The sequence below is a fragment of the Phacochoerus africanus genome, chromosome 8 (genome assembly GCF_016906955.1).
Source record: "Phacochoerus africanus isolate WHEZ1 chromosome 8, ROS_Pafr_v1, whole genome shotgun sequence".
NCBI lineage: Eukaryota > Metazoa > Chordata > Mammalia > Artiodactyla > Suidae > Phacochoerus > Phacochoerus africanus.
In genome coordinates, this window is record NC_062551.1 from 98,074,903 (window position 1) to 98,095,445 (window position 20,543).

At 39.9% G+C, this 20,543-nt stretch overlaps 1 protein-coding gene across 2 annotated transcripts in view; it reads left to right on the plus strand.

Annotated features, from left to right (window-relative positions):
- The window catches only part of PPP4R1 (protein phosphatase 4 regulatory subunit 1), a 73,678-nt gene that overhangs the window by 22,589 nt on the left and 30,546 nt on the right, over window positions 1-20,543 (plus strand). For both annotated transcript variants that reach the window (XM_047793709.1, XM_047793710.1), the window contains exons 5-10: window positions 3,462-3,604; window positions 4,072-4,218; window positions 15,859-15,966; window positions 16,087-16,152; window positions 17,084-17,242; window positions 17,578-17,705. In XM_047793709.1, coding sequence (XP_047649665.1) covers window positions 3,462-3,604; window positions 4,072-4,218; window positions 15,859-15,966; window positions 16,087-16,152; window positions 17,084-17,242; window positions 17,578-17,705 — 751 coding nt within the window. The remainder of the gene's footprint in view (window positions 1-3,461; window positions 3,605-4,071; window positions 4,219-15,858; window positions 15,967-16,086; window positions 16,153-17,083; window positions 17,243-17,577; window positions 17,706-20,543) is intronic.

Consider the following 20,543-nt stretch of genomic DNA (forward strand, 5'->3'; position numbering starts at 1 on the left):
TGCTTTACCACCACTTCTTGACATTCTGCATTTTCACTGTCACATGTGTAAGTGTGGATTTTTTATTTATCCTACTCAGGACTGTGCTGCTGCTTTTTTTTTTTTTTTTTTGGTCCTTTTTTTTTTATGGCCACACCCATAGCATATGGAGATTCCCAGGCTAGGGGTTGAATCTGAGCTGTAGCCACCGGCATACGCCGCAGCAGCAGCAATGCCAGATCCTTAACCCACTGAACGAGGCCAGGGATCGAACCGTATCCTCATGGGTACCAATCAGATTGGTTTCCACCGAGCCATGACGGGAACTCCAAAGATTCTTGTCTTTCTGTGAGAGAGGGAAATTCTCAGTCTTTAACATTTTTAATATTACCTCTCCTCCACCTAAACGCCTTTTTTTTTTTTTTAAAGTTTACTTTTGTTTGAGTGGATGATTTTTTTTTTTTTGCACATGGTTTAAATTACAGAACTCCTGTTACGTTAGCATATTTTCCAGGCTCTTACCTGTTCCTAGTTTCCAGTCCTTTATCCTCAGCACAGTGTTTGCCACCCAATTCTTGTCCGCCATTGACTGTTGAATATTTCATGTCTTTGACTCTGTTTTCCATTTCCAGGCGTCTTGAGTGCTTTTTTGTTTTCTGTCCTGTCCTTCCTCAAAGGTGAGATTTTGACCACTAAACATGTGGATTAGTCTGAACTTTATGTGGATGTATTCTTTTATGCCCAGCTTCTTTGAACCCCTGGAGCTCCCGTTGTTGCACATGACTGTATGTGCAGCTTTTTAAAAATGATTATAAGTATACATAAATATACTGCAACCTGCTCCTTCACTGCCGTGTAGTGGGTGTATGGGCTGCTTCTGCCTCAGGCTGTTAAAGCTGCTGTGAGCCAAGGACCCCAGGGTGCCTGTGCACGTTGCTCTGGGATATACTTAGAAATGGGGTCTCTGGGTCACAGGTTATGCATGTTCTCATTTTTGATACGCACTGGAGTTTTCTGAAGCAGGTTGTGGTCCCAGCAGCAGCGTCTCCGCGTTCCTGTTGATTCACATCTTCACCGACTCTTTTTTGTTAAATTTTTGCCAGAGGGGTAGTGGTTGGAATTTATGGCACATTGTAGTTTTAATTACATTTCCTCAGTAGCCAGGAAAGCTGGTTATATGCTTATTGGCTACATCAGCATCTGCTTTTTCTTTTCGGCCTTGCCCAGGGCATATGGAAGTTCCTGAGCCAGGGATTGGACCCATGCCACAGCAGCAACCTGAGCCGCTGCAGTGACAATGTTGGATCCTTAGCCTGATACCCACCAGGGAACTCCCCTCCCCCCTTTTTTTTTTTTTTTACAATTTTCTGAATAGGTTTGTGGGACTCTTTATTCTGGTTTTGAGCCCAGAGCCATCTGTGTACTTTGTATTTGAAGGTGTGTTTTTCTCTCTGTGACTTGTCTTCTCATTCTCTCCACGGCGCCTGTCGAAGAGGGGTCAGTACCTTCCTGCTCAGGCAGTACTGTTTGTGTCCCGCTGCAGAAATCTTTCCTGCTTCTTAGGGAATCTAGAAGCTTTCTCGTTTTTACCTCTGACTGTCCTGTACATTCCAGCTGAAGTTTGTTCCCGTGTACAATATGCAGCAGGGGACATGTTTTGTTTTGACTCTTTGAATGTGGGCATGGTTGATACAGCCCCATTTCTTGAAAAGCCCATCTTTCCCTCCTCACATTCAGTTAGAGTTGTCTGTTTGTGCCAGGTCCGTTTCTAGACTCTGGTTCCATCCCTCTGTTTGTCTGAGCAGGGCTCTGAAGAAAGGAAAGTTACTGATTTCATCCTTAACTAAAGCTGTGACTTGTGCCCTTCTTTTGTTTGAAAAACATGTGTATTAAGTTGGTGTTAGCAGATTCAGAGCCAGGAAAAGAAGAGGACTATAAGTCTACTTTTTAAAAAATTCATTTTATTTTTCAAAACAGAAGCACTCTATTTTGTTCAGATACTGTCAAACTTCAGATGGCACAGCCACGTAATAGCGTTGTTGATAACATCCTTTTAGCTTTGAAAGAAAATCCTAGTGCACTTTCTACTGATCGCTTTATGAACTTCTATTTCTTGAAATCTAAATTTCCCCTGGACACATTCATGCATTTGCTTTAAGGTAACTTGATAAACGTAATCCTTATTAGGTACCAAAAGTTCTAATTAGGTCTGATGTTACGACTTGTGTTGATGAGTCTTTATGTCTGTGTACATTTTGGTCACTTGCATTTCTTTTCTTTTCTTTTTTTTTTTTTGTCTTTGCCATTTCTTGGGCCGCTCCCTCGGCATATGGAGGTTCCCAGGCTAGGGGTCAAATCAGAGCTGTAGCTGCTGGCCGACGCCAGAGACGCAGCAACACGGGATCCGAGCCGCATCTGTGACCTACACCACAGCTCATGGCAACACCAGATCCTTAACCCGCTGAGCAAGGGCAGGGATCGAACCTGCAACCTCATGGTTCCTAGTCAGATTCGTTAACCACTGCGCCACGACGGGAACTCCTCACTTGCATTTCTTATATGAGTCACCATCATATCCTTATTTTCTCTGTTGGATTAATGTGAACAATGGGTTCTTTATGTTATTTATTATACTTTGTATACAGTGCATAAATGTATAAATATGTACATTTTCTCCCAGGCCATTTTGTCTTTTAACCGAATATGGCATCTATTTGGAAGTCTTTATATATATAAAGTGAAATTAGGTCTTAGTTTTGAGAGTTTTGTTTGCTTTGAAATGGCTTTCAACCTCAGGATTAAACATTTTTTTTAAATGTTGTCTTTTTGTGCTTTTGATCTTAAAAAAAAAAAAGGAACTTTGATTCACCCAGAATTAATGTATATTGAGCAGTATAGGGATATTATCTTTTTTCTCACGTAGCCAGCTAACTTTCCTACCCTAACTTTTTGAACAGTCCATCTTTTTGAAGCCCAGGTGTATGAAATACCTTATGTGTCACATTTAAGTTGCCGCTCATACTTGAGTCTTTTCAGATTTTTTTTTTTTATTCTTAAATCTATTGGTCTCTTTTAATACCCACTCACCCTTTATCACCTTAGTTAATTCTAACTATAAACCCCCTACTCATAGGCTGCATTTACTTGGAGCCAGGCTCATGACTTGTCCTGGGAGACTCTTAACAGTGGGGTGTATAGGTGAGGTTGTGTTATAGGTAGTGCGGGTGCCGGTGTTGGCACTGTGTGGTCTCAGACAGACTCGGCCCTCGTGGGTAGCCATTGCATGCTTTGCGCACACTGTGAGGCCAGATGCTGGGAAGGAGTGGATCTCCCTGGGCTGGAAAAGGATTGCAGCTCAAGAGCATTTCAGAAGCACGCTGGGCCTGAGGAGAAAGGTCCAGAGCTTTCCTGAATGTCTCCAGCCAGGCGAGAGTTTTGTCGTCTGGAGAGGGTGTTGGCTGACAGGTCTATTATTTCCACAGAGCCGACCGTGCGAGCAGAGCTGATGGAGCAGGTGCCGCACATTGCCCTGTTTTGTCAAGAAAACCGGCCCGCCATCCCGTATGCCTTTTCCAAATACCTGCTGCCCATTGTGGTGCGGTATCTGGCAGATCAGAACAATCAGGTAAGAGGCTCTTCCCTTTCGTGGCAGCAGCATCTGCAGTCTGGCGTGTGTGGATGGCATGGCCTCCTTAGAATGTCCCTTCCTCTTAGACTCGTTTTGTTGTCCAGACTCAAAGACCAGACGCATTGCGGGTTGGGCAAGCCTAAGAGTCTCCTTGATGCCCCTCTGGCCAGTGCCTAGGGGCTGCATTGTCACCCTGGCCCCTCACAGATGTCCCTTAGACAGTGTGTCACCTTGAGACCTCTTTCCCAAGCATGGCTCTTCTGTTCCACTCCAACCTACCAAGTCCTGTCTGTGTATTAATTGAAGAGTATAGCCGCCAATTTTTATTTGCAAGGTTTGCCCTCTGGGAACCCCTTGATTTGAGTTGAGATGAAGAGCCCTCAGATTTGTGAAATTCAGGAATTAAGAGTTTTTAAATACTGTGGATGTACTCTGTGGATGTGTTGATTTTTTTTTTCCCCTAGGTAAGAAAAACGAGTCAGGCGGCCTTGTTGGCGCTGCTTGAGCAGGAGTTAATTGAGCGGTTCGATGTGGAGACCAAGGTATGCCCTGTGCTTGTCGAGCTGACTGCCCCGGACAGCAACGACGACGTGAAGACAGAAGCTGTGGCCGTGAGTGGAGCTCATCTTTTCAGCTTAGGGAAAATTAGTCACTAAACTGACTGGTAGGAGGTTCCTGATAAATACTATGCAACATGACATATCGTAGGGTTGACACACACAAGGTAGCCACAAATCATTAAATTTGAAATATAATGTTGGGCTGGAAAGGGACACAGGCTTCCACGGGAAAAGGTGTTTGGTCTGTGGGTCCCACACTATGCAAAGCACCTGGGACTTGGATGGCTCCAAGAAAGCAAGAAAGTAAATGGATTAACTATAAATTCATTGTATCAAAATGGAAAAAATAGGTGGCAAAAATAACCATTGCAATTTTAAAAAACACCACAAAACCCTGTATTGAATGATACATTTGAACTCCTTTGATTGCTGTGGAACACTTGTCTAAGCACAGAAGGAAAAGTAGTAACACTGCTTGGCTCCTGTTCCTGGTAGTGTGGTCTTTGCAGGAAGATCTGTCAGCCAGGTGATTTTACTGTGACATGGTATATGATGTAAATTATGGTTATCAGAAAAATACACACATTGTCATTATGCACATGGTACTACACAATCCAGCATTATAGTGAGTCTTTTGGGTTTTTTGACCTGGCTAGCAAATATTTTGATTGAGTGTCATCATAAATAGAGCATGGATTACATATAGTAATGTCTGTTACAGTTCATTCACATATATGTTCAGGAAATAAGAATTCTTATAGTTAACTAGAAAATGATAAATCCATCTGAAAATGTATTCAAATGTATTTGGAAATGAGAGTTTACTCTTTAAACCTAAAGTAATTACATTTTTGTTGATATGAAAATAGTTACAGTAAAATTTTATTGTTTCTCCAAGTTCCCATTGTGGAGCAGCAGAAATGAATCCAACTAGTATCCATGAGAATCTGGGTTTGCTCCCTGGCCTTGCTCAGTGGATTGGGGATCTGGCATTGCTGTGGCTGTGGTGTAGGCCAGCAGCTGCAGCTCTGATCTGACCCCTAGCCTGGAAACTTCCATGTGCCACGGGTGTGGCCCTAAAAAACAAAAAACAAATTTTTTTTAATGTTGTTTCTATATCATTTGTAGAAGGAATTAGATTTTCTCTCTAGTTCCTTTCCCTTGGAAATTCCATTATTTTTAGGTACTCATGTAGATGCTTTTCAGTAATAGCACTTTTATTGAAGTAAAATTCACATAACATAAAATTAACCATTTTGGGAGCTCCCGCTGTGGTGCTACAGGCTCAGCGGTGTCTTAGCAGCTCTGGGATGCAAGTTTGATACCTGGCCTGGCACAGCGGGTTAAGGATCTGGCGTTGCCGAAGCTTCGGCTTAGGTGGAGACTGCGGCTCAGATCTGATCCTGGCCTGGGAAGTGCATATGCTGCAGGGTGGCCAAAAATGGGGGAAAAAAATTAACCGTTTTGAAGTTTATAGTTAAGTAACATTTAATACATTCATAGTGTTTTACTGGTACCACCTCAGTCAAGATCCAAAACATAAGAGTTCCCGTTGTGGCTCAGTGGTTTAAGAACCTGACAGAGTATCTGTGAGGATAGGGGTTTGAACCCTGGCCTTGCTCAGTGAGTTAAGGATCTGACGTTGCAGCTGCAGCGCAGGGCACAGATGTGGCTGGGATCTGGTGTTGCTGTGGCATAGGCCAGCAGCTGCAGCACTGACTCAACCCCTGGCCAGGGAACTTCATGTGCTATAGGTACCGCCCTAAGAAGAAGGAGGAAAAGATCCAAAACATAGTTTCTTTTTCTTTTTCTTTTAAATTTTACAAGCTTCTCAATAGGAATAAAAAAGGAAATCAGTTTTGCCATTACTTTTGGGGTTACATATTAAGCAGAGTTTAATTTGCTGTGTTATAATTTTTGATGGGATTTAAAAATAGTGAAACATGATTATAATAACCGGCTATATCCAGCACTAGTGTGAAACCTATGGTCCTCTTACACTTGGTTTGTGTTAATTTCGTTACGTTTTGCATTCCCTCACTTCCTGGTTGTTCTGTCTCTATGGAATTTAATTGTGCTAGATTGGCAATAATGTATATCTCTGCGTCTTTAACTGGGGCATGAAAATGCATAGAAAGAGTCTGAGCCAGGGATCAGCTCTGCTTCTGGGACTGGGAGGCATCCCACTCCAAGGAGGCTGGAGCTTGGGGGGGATTGTGCTGAATCTTTGGGGCACTTTGGGAGTGATTGCCAGCCCAGCAGCCTATAGGTATAGCAGAGTTCTTTTATTTAGGTCTTTTATTTATCTCATCAGTGTTTTGTAGTTTTCAGTAAACAGAGCTTATTTGTATTTTGTTAGATTTTATGTTTTGTGACACTGTTGTGAATGATAGTATTTTTAAGTGTTTTCAGCTGTTCCTTGCTAATTTATAGACACAGCTTTGATTTTTTAAATTCTGGCACATGTCCTACAAACTTGCTGAACTCACTTACTTGTTCAGTGGCTTTGTAGATTCCTTGGATTTCGTCTGTGGACAGTCATGCATAAATGAGTAGAGCTTTCTTTTCACTCAGACACCTTCCTTCTGGGCCCATTTGCATGGCCCTGGAGTAGGTGTAATAGAAAAACAGACCATCAGGTTTCTTTACATTCTAACTGGGGGGCAAATATTTAGATGCATTAGGCTGGTTTCAAACAGTTCATCTTCACTTTGCCTGGAACTCCGTTACCTGAATCACGTGCATGTCATAACCATTTCCTTGCCTCCCTTGGAACCCAGGCTTTGCAGAGTAAGGACAGGTTCCCAGATGCACAAATCCCAGGGAAAACGATAGTTTGCAAGATGAGGATTGCCTCTGTGTCATCTTTTCTTAGCCATACGGGGACATTGAACCCAGATTCTTCTTGTGGAAAATCTTCCCTTCTGAATAGTCACCATTTACTATCAGGGAAAGTGTAGGGTTTGGTTTTTTTCTTTTACTTAGAAAAAAGAACTTTCTTTCTATAGTTGATTTACAGTGTTCTGTCAATTTCTGCTGTACAGCACAGTAACCCAGTTATACATATATATATATTCTTTTTCTCACATTATCCTACATCATGTTCCATCATAAGTGATCGGATTTAGTTCCCTGTGCTATACAGCAGGATCTCATTGCTTATCCACTCCAGATACAATAGTTTGCATCTACTAAACCCAAACTCCCAGTCCATCCCCCTCCCCCTTGGCAGCCATAAGTCTGTTCTCCATGTCCATGAGTTTGTTTCTTTTCTGTAGACAGGTTCATTTGTGCTGTATATTAGATTCCATGATATCATATGGTATTTGTGCTCCATATTAGATTCTGTGATATCATATGGTATTTGTCTTTCTCTTTCTGACCTCACTTAGAATGAGTCTCTAGTTCCATCCATTTTGCTGCAAATGGCATTATTTTGTTCTTATTTATGGCTGAGTAGTATTCCATTGTGTGTATGTATCACGTCTTCTTAATCCATTCATATGTTGATGGATATTTAGGTTTTTTCCCATGTCTTGGCTATTGTGAATAGTGCTGCAATGAACATAGGGGGGTGCATGTATCTTTTTTTTTTTTTTTTTTTTTTGCTATTTCTTGGGCTGCTCCCATGGCATATGGAGGTTCCCAGGCTAGGGGTCTAATCAGAGCTGTAGCCACCGGCCTACGCCAAAGCCACAGCAACGCGGGATCCGAGCCGCGTCTGCAACCTACACCACAGCTCACGGCAACGCCGGATCGTTAACCCACTGAGCAAGGGCAGGGACCGAACCTGCAACTTCATGGTTCCTAGTCAGATTCGTTAACCACTGCGCCATGACAGGAACTCCTATATTTAATTTTCTGATGTATCTCCATGCTGTTTTCCATAGTTGTTCCCACCAACAGTGTAGAAGGGTTCCCTTTTCTCCACACCCTCTCCAGCATTTGCTTTTTGTTGTTTTTGAAACCCACTTTTTTTTTTTTTCCAGTATCCAGCATTTGTTATTTGTAGACTAATGATGGCCATTCTGACCAGTGTGAGGTCATACCTCATTGTAGTTTTGAGTTGCATTTCTCTAATAATTAGTGATGTTGAACATTTTTTCATGTGCTTATTGGCCATCCATATGTCTTTGGAGAAATGTCTATTCAGGGTATTCTGCCCATTTTTCAATTGGGTTGTTTTTTTTTTTTGTTTTTCTTTGCTGTTGAGTTGTGTAGGTTGTTTATGTATTTTAGAGATTAAGCCCTTGTTGTTTGCATCATTTGAAACTATTTTCTCCCATTCTGAAGGTTTGTCTTTTTTTTTTTTTTTTTTTTAATGGTTTTCTTTGCTGTGTAAAAGCCTTTAAGTTTGATTAGGTCCCACTGGTTTGTTTTTGTTTTTATTTCTATTACTCTGGGAGACTCATCTAAGAAAACATTTGTACAGTTGATATCAAAGAATGTTTTGCCTGTGTTCTATTCTAGGAGTTTTATGGTGTCTTATATTTAAGTCTTTAAGCTATTTTGACTTTATTTTTGTGCATGATGGGGGGGTGTGTGTTCTAGACTCATTGATTTACATGCAGCTGTCTAGTTTTCCCAGCTCCTCTTACGGAAGAGACTTTTTCCCATTTTATGTTCTTGCCTCCTTTGTCAAAGATTAATTGACTGTAGGTGTCTGGGTTTATTTCTGGGTTTTCTGTTCTGTTCATTGTTCTGTGTGTCTGTTGTGTACCAGTACCACACTGTCTTGATTACTATAGCTTTGTAATATTGTCTGAAGTCTGGGAGAGTTAAGCCTCCTTCTTGTTTTTTGTTCCTCAGGATTGCTTTGGCAATTCTGGGTCTTTTGTGGTTCCATATAAATTTTTGGATTGTTTGTTCTATTGTTGAACATTTATTGTGAAAAATGTCATGGGTAATTTTTTGTCTTTTATTTCTTTTTTAGGGCCACACCCACAGCAAATGGAGATTCCCAGACTAGGGGTGGAATTAGAGCTGTAGCCACTGGCCTATGCCACAGCCACAGCAATGTAGGGTTCAAGCCTTGACTGTGACCTATACCACAGCTCATGTCAGTGCCAGATCCTTAATCTACTGAGCAAGGCCAAGGATCAAACCCGAATCTTAGGGATACTAGTTGTGTTCATTACCACTGAGCCAAGATGGGAACTCCCGTCATGAGTAATTTGAGAGGAATTGCATCAAATCTGTAGATTGCTTTGGGTAATATGGCCATTTTAATAATAATGATTCTTCTAATCCAGAAGCATGTCATATCTTTCTATTTCTTTGAATCCTCTTTAATTTTCTTAATGTTTTATTTTTTAATAATATTGATTCTTCTAATCCAGAAACATGTCATAGCTTTCTATTTCTTTGAATCTTCTTTAATTTTCTTAATGTTTTATAGTTCTCAGCATGTAAGTCTTTCACCTCCTTGGTCAGGTTTATTCCTAGGTATTTAATTTTTGGGGGTGCAATTTTAAAAAGTATTATATTTTTATATTCCTCTTACAATATTTCATTATAAGTCTACTGAAATGTAGCTGATTTCTGAATGTTAATCTTGTATTCTGCTATTAGGCTGAATTCACTGATCAGTTTGAGTAGTTTTTGTGTGGAGTCCTTAGGGGTTTTTATATATAGAACCAGGTCATCTGCATAGTGACAATTTTACCTCTTCCCTTTCAGTTTGGATACCTTTTATTTCTTTTGTCTAATTGCTGTGGCTAGGACTTCCAGTACTATATTGGATAAAAGTGATGAGAGGGAGCATCCTTGTCTTGTTCCAGATTTTAGGGGGAAGGCTTTCAGCTTTTTTCCATTGAGTATTTATATTGGCTGTGGGTTTGTCATAAATGGATTTTATTATGTTAAGGTATATTCCCTCTGTACCTACTTAGGTAAGAGTTTTTGTCATGAATGGGTGTTGGATTTTGTCAAATGCTTTGTCTGCATTTATTGAGATGATCATTTGGTCTTTGACTTTTCTTAATGTGATGTATGATATTGATTGATTTGCATATGTTGAACCATCCTTGTGAACTTGGGATGAATCCCACTTGGTTGTGGTATGTGGTCTTTTTTTTTTTTTTTTTCCAGCACATGGAGATTCCCCAGGCTAGGGGTCTAACTGGAGCTGTAGCTGCCGGCCTATGCCAGAGCCACAGCAACACGGGATTCGAGCTGTATCTGTGACCTACACCACAGCTCATGGCAATTCTGGATCCTTAACCCACTGAGCAAGGCTAGGGATCGAACCCGCAACCTCATGGTTCCTAGTTGGGATTCATTAACCACTGAGCCATGACGGGAACTCCTGTGATCTTTTTTGTTATATGTTGTTGTTGGATTCTGTTGGCTAAAATTTTTTTGAGAATTTTTGTGTCTATAGTCATCAAAGATATTGGCCTGTAGTTTTCTTTTTTGGTAGTGTCTTTGTCTGGTTTTGGTAGTACGGTGATGGTGGCTTCATAGAATGTCTTTGGGAGTGTACCTTCTTCTTGAACATTTTGGGAAAGTTTGAGGAGGATGGGCATAAGTTCTTTGTATGTTTGGTAGAATTTGCCTATGAAGCCGTCTAATCCCAGACTTTTGTTTGTAGGGAGTGTTTTTATTATATATTCAATTTCATTTCTAGTGATTGGTCTATTCAGTTGATCTGTTTCTTCTTGATTCAGGTTTGGCAGACTGTATGTCTCTAGAAAGTTGTCCATGTCTTCTACATTGTCAAATTTGTTGGTATATAATTGTTTATAGTATTCTCCTACAGTTTTTTGTATTTCTGCAGTGTCTGTTGAGATTTCTCCTTTTTCATTTCTTATTTTGTTTGAGTTCTTTCTCTCCTCTTCTTGGTGAGAGTGGGCAGAGGTTTGTCAGTTTTCTTTACCTTTCCAAAGAACTAGTTCTTGGTTATTTTAATTTTTTATGTTGTTTTTATTGAATCTCTATATTGTTGATTTCCTCTCTCATCTTTATGATATCTTTCCTTCTTCTGACTTTAAGTTTTTTTTGTTCTTCTGTTTCTAATTCTTTTAGGTGGTAGGTTGTTGATTTGAGGTTTTTCTTCCTTTTTTGAGGAAGTCCTGTATTTGCTATGAACTTCACTCAAAGAACTGCTTTTGCAGCATCTGATAGATTTTGGGGTTTTTTTGTTTGTTTGTTTGGTTTTATATACTTTTTAATTTATTTTTATTTTTATTTTTTTATTACTCAAATGAATTTATCACATCCATAGTTGTATAATCCCATAGATTTCGAATGGTTGTGTTTTCATTATCATTTGTCTCAAGGTACTTTTTAATTTCTCTTTTGATTTCCTCATTGACCCATTGGATTTTTAGTAGCATGTTGTTTACTCTCCATGCAGTCAGTTTTTTCTCTTTTCCTGTGGTTGATTTCTAGTTTCATGCCATTATGGTCAGAGAAGATACTTGAAATAATTTCTATACTCTTAAATTTGTTGAGGTTAGTTTATGCCCTAGTATGCAGTCAGTCCTTGAGAACTTTCCGTGTGCACTTGAAAAGAATGTATATTGTGATTTTTTTGGATGTAATCTGAAAATATCAATTAAGCCTAACTTTTCTAGGATCCCTGTTGCTTTTTTGATATTCTGTGTAGAGGATTTGTCCATCAATGTGAGTGGGGTGTTGAATTCTCCTACTATTATTGTATTCCTATCGGTTTCTCCTTTTACGTCTGTTAGTATTTGTATTTATGGTATGTATGTGGGTGCTCCTATATTAGGGGTCTATATATTGACAAGTGTTGTATCCTCTTCTTGAATTGATCCTTTTATCATTAAATAGTGTCCTTCTTTGTCTTTCTTTATGGCCTTTGTTTTGAAGTCTGTTTTGTCTGATATGAGTATTGCAACTCCCACTTTCCTATCATTTCTATTCATGTGAAATACCTTTTTCTATCCCCTCACTTTCAGTTTATAGGTGTCCTTTGCCCTAAAGTGAGTCTCTTATAGGGAACATATTGTAGGCTTTTGCTTTTTTTCATTACCATCTGCCACTCTATGTCTTTTTTTTTTTTTTTTTTTTTAAGCTTTTTAGGGCTGCATATGTGGCACATGGAGGTTCCCAGGCTAGGGGTCTAATCAGAGTTGCAGCTGCTGGCCTACACCACAGCCACAGCAACTCGGTATCCAAGCCATGTCTACACCACAGCTCATGGCAATGCCAGATCCTTAACCCACTGAGCAAGGCCAGGGATTGACCCCTGTCCTCATGGATACTAGTTTGATTCATTTCTGCTATGCCACAGTGGGAACTCCCATTTAAGGTAGTTATTGATAAATATGTATTTATTTAAACCTTGTTTTCCAGTTGATTCTGTTTCTCCTGTGTTCTCTTTTTTGGTTGGATATTTTCCTTTGATTTTATGCAGTATCCTCTTTTTCATTTTTATAAATGTATTATTTGGTTTTGATTTGTGGTTGCCCTGTTTTTCAAGTAGTTAACCCCTTCCTATAGCTGCTTGATTTAGCCTAATAGTCATATAGGCTTAAACACATTATAAAAAAAGAGAGTCTAGATTTTCTTACTTCCCCACATTTTTATGATTTTGACATCCTTTTTTTTTTAACATCTTCATGTTTATCATTTTGCTGTTCCTTGTGTTTATTGTTGCTTTTACAATAGGGTTTTGGTTTTTTTCCCCCTTTTTAGGTCTTTTTACTGGCTTAAGTGATTGGTTTCCAACTGTGATTTCCTCCATCATATTTCTTCTTACTTCTTTTTTATTTAGAGGAACTCGTTCATATTTCTTTTAGAATGGATTTAGTATTGCTGTACTCTTTCAGTTTATGTTCATTGGAGAAATTCTTTATTTCTCCTTTTATTTAGATGATATTCTTTCTGGGTAAAGTATTCTAGGCTGCAAATTTTTCCCTTTATCGGAGTTCCCGTTACGGTGCAGTGAAAACAAATCCAACTAGGAACCATGAGGTTTCAGCTTCGATCCCTGGCCTCACTCAGTGGGTTAAGGATCCAGCATTGCCATGAGCTGTGGTGTGGGTTGCAGACGCAGCTCAGATCCCGAATAGCTGTGGCTATGGCGTAGGCCAGAGGAGGCTACAGCTCCGAATCCACCCCTAGCCTGGGAGTCTTCATGTGCCCCAGGTTCGGCCCTAAAAAGAGACAAAAAGACAAAAAAAAAGAAAAAGCAAAGAAAGAACTTTGGATATGTCTTGCCACTCTTTTCTGGCTTGTGGTGTTTCTGTAGAGAAATCAGCTGTTAGCCTTATGGGGGTTCCTTTGTAATTAAGTCTTCATTTTTCTCTTGTTGTCTTTAGAATCCTCTCTTTAACTTTTGCCTTTTTTTTTTTTTTTTTTTTTTTTTTTGGTCTTTCTAGGGCTGCATCGACAGCATATGAAAGTTCCCAGGCTAGGGGTTGAATCATAGCTGTAGCCACTGGCCTCCACCACAGTCACAGCAACACCAGATCTGAGCCACGTCTGCAACCTACACCACAGCTCACAGTAAAACTAGATACTTAATCCACTGAGTGAGGCCAGGGATCGAGCCTGCATCCTCTTGGATAGCAGTCAGATTCGTTTTCCACTGAGCCACAACAGGAACTCCAACTTTTGGCATTTTTATTATATCGTGTCTTGTTGTGGGCCTGTTTAGGTTCAACTTGTTTGGGGCCCTCTGTGCTTCCTGTATTTTGATATGTTTCCTTAGATTGGAAAGTTTTCAGCTATAATTTCTTGAAATATATATTCAATCCTCTTTTTTTTCTCCTTCCAAAATCCCTATTCTGTGAAGATTGGTTCACTTTATATTGTCCCATAGATCTCTTATATTGCTTTCATGTTTTTTTGTTTGGTTTTCTGTCTGCTGTCCTGATTGGGTGATGTCCGTTAATCTATTGTGCAGGTCACTAATTCATTTCTCTGCATTATTCATTCTGCTCTTCAGTGCCTTTAACTCAGCTTGCATCTCTGCAAATGAGTTTTCTAATTTTTCTTGGCTCCTCCTTATATTTTCTAGTTCCTTTCTAAAGTAATCTGCATTACTGTTCATATCTGCTCTTAATTTCTTCATATTCACTCTTAATGCCTTCAGTATTTTCACTGTCTCCTTTTTGAACTCAGTGTCTGTTAGACTCCAGAAGTCTGCTTCATTGCTTGCTGTTTCAGGGGAGTTCTGTTCTTTTAACTGTGAATGGTTCCTGAGCTTCTTCATTTTGCATATGTTTTTCTTACTTTTTTGAGTTTATGGAAAATAACAACTGTAGTCTTGGAGGGTTATTTATATGCAAGAATGCCCCTGGGTATTTTTTCTGAGGGCGTACTATTTAGTTTTAGGGTGCTGTGTGTGCAGGCAGTGAGCATGGCTAGTAGCCAGTGCCTGGTTGCTGGCCCCTTGAGAGTGGCAAGGACCTGCAGGAAGGTGGTTCAGGCTGCTCCTAGTTGTAGGGCCCTGGGAAGTAGCAGTGGCCCTCAGGCAGGTGTAGGCAGCACCCAGAGCATTTCACAATGGCAGCAGCAGGGTGTGTGTGTTCCCAGGGGAGTGAGAGCAACAACAGGTGGTACTTGATTGCAGTTCCCTCCTCTCTGCTCACCTCTAAGGTGACTGGGGCTGTAGGTGGTGCCTGCTCATGGACTCCTGGTAGTGGTGGGCCAAGCCCACTTCTGGAGTCTGAGATGACTGAGTTTGCTCCTGCTACCTGAGACCATGAAAGAGGCTCCCCATTGAACTTAGCCCACACAGGAGGCACTGCCACCTGTAGCCAGTACAAGAGGGGCCCGTTGCCCCATCCTCCGAGAGTCCATGCGTGCACAGAGAAAGATAATCCTATGGTGGTGTGCCGTTCCTCTTCTCACCATCCCCAACAATGGCCCAGACTCTTAACGAGGTTCCATTGGCTGTGGCACTCAACTCCCCAGGCTGTGGCTCTCTAGGCCCTCAGGCAGTCTCCACAGAACTAATCCTAGTCCTCTCCCCAGAACTGACCTCTGGAGCCTGAGTCTCAGTGCCCAGCCCCCTCCCGAGCATCTCAGGCTGTGGTGTCCAATGCAGGTGTACCTATGGTCTCTGTGGCTCTCACTCTGCTTTGCCCCCCTCAGTCCAGCTGATGTGCTTTGAGGCTTTGAGGTCCCTCTGTCTGGGCTGATCTCCCATCAGTTAGGTGGCCTCACAGGTTCCGTTCCTCTTTCACAGCTCCCTCTCAGGAGTGCTAGTCCTGTCCTGATTCCTCTCTCTCTCTTTTTCCCATTTGTTCTGCCCCCTTATGTGGAAGGTTTCCTGCCTTTTTTGGAGGTTTAAAGTATTCTGCCAGCTTTCAGTACATGTTCTCTGTGATTCATTCTACATGTAGATGGGTGTTTTTTGGATGTGTTTGGGGAGAAGGTGAGCGCCACGTCTTATTCCTCTGCCATCTTGATCCTGCTGTTCTTTTACTTCTAAAGTTACCAGGCAAAATGACTAAGGTTGAAACTGTAAGTAAAAATGAAATTTTTAGGACTTTCTCTGGGTTAATTGTGCATTTAGTAATTATTGGGGGTTTTTTGGTAGGTAATATCTTTCTGTTCTCAATTTGGATGAATAAGATGAATTTTTTGTGATGTATACAGTGTAATGATGCCATGTCAAATTTTGTATTTCCTCAAATTACTTTTTTTAGCAAGCTGAAAATGTCTTAGTTTGGAAGATATTTCCAGTGTGTTTTTTGTTTTTGTTTATTGCAGATAATGTGCAAAATGGCTCCCATGGTTGGGAAGGACATCACAGAACGTCTTATCCTCCCCCGGTTTTGTGAGATGTGCTGCGACTGCAGGATGTTTCATGTTCGAAAGGTAGATCTTATTGTCTTAGAGTGCCTGGTTCTAGCGGTTACTGTACTGACATGTGAAATGTAAAAGGTGACTTTTAAAGAACTCTGTAACATTCTGCGATGTCCATGCTCTTGTTGTCAGGTCTGTGCTGCCAATTTTGGAGATATTTGCAGTGTAGTTGGCCAGCAAGCTACTGAGGAAATGCTGGTAAGTATTGCAGAAGTTAATTAAGGAGAAAGCAGTGTGTTAGTAGCATATAAAGTTTGAAATACGTAGTTTACCCCCACATTAGTAATTATTAAGACCATCCCATGGATTAACCAGAAAGATAACATGACTTCAAGTTTAGGAGTTTAAATTTCTGTCATCTGGGCACTTGAGTTGTGTTTTGTTAAGGACATCTTGTTAAACATGCAGATATGTGTAAGGACTATTTGATCCCTTTTTAACTTTCCCATTTCTGTAAAGTCATTTCTTAACTCAGATGAATCTTTAATTTTATTGCAACCTTCAAATATTTTAGTGACAAATTCACATTGTGGCAGGTGATTTTTCAATGGTTAGTTCGTAGAATATAAATCCTTGATGTGCTTGACGTTTCTAAAACCATCTGTTTGGCAAAATTATTAAGTTTAAGTTCTTGGTTAACATTTAAGCTGTATTTGTTGCAAGTGTTGTGTTTTTTCCTAGTCAGTAGTGGAATAAATTAGGTGTGATTTATTTTAAATGACTAGGTATTTATATTATGGAGTTCCTGTCATGGCTCAGTGGTTAATGAACCTGACTGGCATCCATGAGGATGAGTGTCTGATGCCTGGCCTTGCTGAGTGGGTTAAGGATTGGGTGTTGCCATGAGCTGTGGTGTAGGTCGCAGATAGGGCTCAGATCCCGAGTTGCTGTGGCGTAGGCCAGCAGCTATAGCTCCAATTGGACTGCTAGCCTCGGAACGTCCTTATGCCTCAGGCGTGGGCCTAAAAAGACAAAAAAATAAAATGACTGAGTATTCATATTAAACAGATTTTTTATATTTTGTGAAGAAAATCTAATATTTTAAATGCTGTGAGAGCAGAAAATGAAATAAATAACTACTGAAACCTACTGTGTGTCTGACTAACGAAATACCGTCCTTCTTGCACAGTTGCCCAGGTTTTTCCAGCTTTGCTCTGATAATGTGTGGGGAGTCCGCAAGGCTTGTGCCGAGTGCTTCATGGCGGTTTCATGTGCAACATGTCAAGAAATTCGACGGACTAAATTATCAGCACTATTTATTAATTTGATCAGTGATCCTTCACGTTGGGTAGGGTTTTGTTTAATTATCATTTCTGTAAAATAATGCATTTTACAGAAAACATGATTTTGATTTTATAATTTAAGAAATTTATAATTTAATGTATGTTATTGCTAATAATTATAGGAGTAGACAATAGACTACTGTATTACCTTTTTTTTTTTTAACTAGGCAAAATTTTCATTCCTTGCAAATGTTTTATAGGGTCTCATATTCACATTCTCATGGTGTAAATATTTGAGCCAGGATAAAAAAGTTAAAAAGTAGAAGATAATTGATTGGGAATTATAAATCCTAGCTGATGAAGGATTTATGTTTTATTCCTGTCCTTTTTTTCTTTTTAGGTCCGCCAAGCAGCTTTTCAGTCTCTGGGACCTTTCATATCTACTTTCGCTAATCCATCTAGCTCAGGCCAGTATTTTAAAGAAGAAAACAAAAGTTCAGAAGATACATCAGTAGAAGACAAAAATAGGTATAGTTTTTTAAAACTTTGCTTTCTGCTTTACTGCTTGTGAACATGTTTTTCATTTTCACTGTTTTTATAAGGTTCTTTTTGGAGAGTTTACTGTTCCTCTTGATTATACAAATTGGTAAATAGAATTATTTTAGATTTTGTTAAACGTCTCTTTGGTTAATTACCTATTTAAATGAGAAGATGAGGATGCATGTAACAGCTTGGTGTCGGGCATGTAGAAAACTAGTGACAGATTCTATAATACGTTTTCAATGTTTTTATTAAATTATTTACCTGTATGTTAAAATTTAGAATATACAAGGTAATGGTTATATATTTTAAAGGGTTTGTTTGTTGTTTTTTTTTTTTTTCTTGAGTAAAACCTAATTTAGGAATATGCGTTACTGTAAAGTCCATTTCTTACTGTTATTTTCCTTTTCAATCAGTTAGGTTAATTGTGGATCTTGGATTCTCTATAGAATAATGATTGTAATTTCACAACTGAGGGGGAAAGTATTTTAATGATTAGCACCAATTAGTATACCTATTAACTAGAATATCAACTTTTAAGAGTATTTAATGAGGCAACCAAATTTTAAAATAAAGCTTAAAGAGGACAACTCTGATTTTAATTTTTAATTTTTTCTTTCATTAGAAAATTTTAATGAAGTTTTAGTTTTTAAAATTTATTATAGGGAGTTCCCATTGTGGCTCAGCAGTAATGAACCCGACTAGGATCCATGAGGATGCAGGTTTGATCTCTGGCCTCCCTCAGTGGGTTAAGGATCCGGCGTTACTGTGAGCTGTGGTGTAGGTTGCAAACTCGGCTTGGATCCCACATTGCTGTGGCTGTGGTGTGGGCCAGCAGCTACAGCCCTGATTCGACCCCTAGCCTGGGAACTTTTGTATGCTGCATGTATGTCCCTAAAAAGACTAAAATAAAATAAAGTAAAAATTTATTATAGTGTATTCTGAAGGGAAAGGCAATTCACACCTAACTTAGTGCCTGGGAAATATGTGCAGACTTCCACAGGTGTGCACGTGAACTGACTTAGTGCCTGTTTTTGAGACAGTCCTTATAATGCTTGAGGTACTGTAGCGTCTTGTCCCTCCCATGTCATGATGCTAATGGACATTTTCTTCTGTAGGTCTTGATATGTGATATTTGCTTTCTTGGTGTTTTGATTTGGCAGTTCTTCCTTTCTTCTCTGCTGCCTTGTTTTACCTTTTTGCCTGTTCTCCTACTCTCCTGCTGAATAGCCAAACACACCTGAGGTACTGTTTTTTTGTAAAGGAAGAAAAATAACTCTAAACCTGTCCTCCTAGTGAACCAGGCCTGCCAGTTCTTTGCAAACAACTGCTGCAGGGAGTGTGATAAGAGTGATGATGGGGGACGTTACCTGATCTTGATGTGTACAGTCAGCACACCTTGTACTGAACACACAAAGACTTACTGAGTACCCTTTATTTAGGTTATATCTGGAGTCTAGTAAGTGAACATACCGATTTACAGATGGGTGAGCAGGACTTTCTGTAAAAGACTGCATAGTAAATATCTTCAGTCTGAGTCAGAAGTACCTGCCCCTGCCTTCACAGTGGGAAAGCGGTTGTAGATTGCATGCAGCCTGGGCTTATCTCTGTCCCAATAAAACTTTATTGACAAAAATAGTTGGCTACTGCAGCGGGTAGTTTAGCTGACTGCTAATACAGGACATTAGTGGGAGAGCTACTTAAAGGCAGTTAATTATCTTTTAGCTACAAACTTTAATTCCTCTTCCATTGTAATGAGGTATATATCAGTGTCAAGTCAATACTATTTGTAGCGTTGGATTTTCTCTATATTATTAGACTTTGTTGAGTTTGTTCCTGGTGTAGGGAGGAGTTCTATTAAGCACTGTAAAAGCTTTTAGGTAGTTTTTATTTCCCAGCTTCAAGAACAGCAGTCCTGTGTATTATTAATCTCAGAACCATTAGTTTGTCTGCCTTGCCCCACTGGCTTCTGTTTTGAGCTGCCTTAAAACTTTTGTTATTTAAGGTTGGTTGATTGATTGATTGATTATGCAAAAATTAATTGAGCACCTACTATGAACCAGCTACTGTAGACAGACATGCAGAACTTGGTTCCTATTCTCAAGGCCCTCAGTTTCTTAGACTTTATATTTCTTAAACAAATATTTCACAAAGTAATAAGCAAGTTCTTGGCAATATCTTTCCACTACTATTTATTTCTTATATAGTATTTCATCTGATCCTGGAAACATTTAATATCACTTAATACTCTGTGAAACATTTATTGATTATAACCCTCTGACTTTATAAAATACCAAATTTGTCTTTCACTCCCTGTATCAGGCTGTTCATTCTTCTTCGAAGCTGTTAACAGAGGTACTTCCAGAAGCAGAGTTAAACATTCAAATTTGCACCTGTAATTTATGTAAAAGGAGGTCTCTCTTGTGTTTAGTTCATCCAGCCATTAGCATGTTCTCTGAACACACCGTCTTCTTGGTTCTGCTGGGAAAGCCACCCTGTTCTATCCATTCCTCACTCAGCAGTGAGTGTCTGGCAGACTGTCTCCAGGAGTCTTGGAGGAAATTCAGAGCTTTTGCATCTTGGCTATCAGTGGTCTTATCTTTTGTGGTGTGTGTGCACACGTCATCAGTAAACTGCAGGTCCATCTGTTGAGCACCTTGGGCTTTTATCTCTTTTTTTCCCTCTTCTGCTGTGCCCACAGCATTCGGAAGTTCCCTGCCCAGGGATTGAACCCTCACCACAGCAGCGACCCAAGCCACTGTAGTAACAACATGAAAGCCTTAACCTGCTGCACCACCAGAGAACTCCTAGGTTTTTATCTTTTTA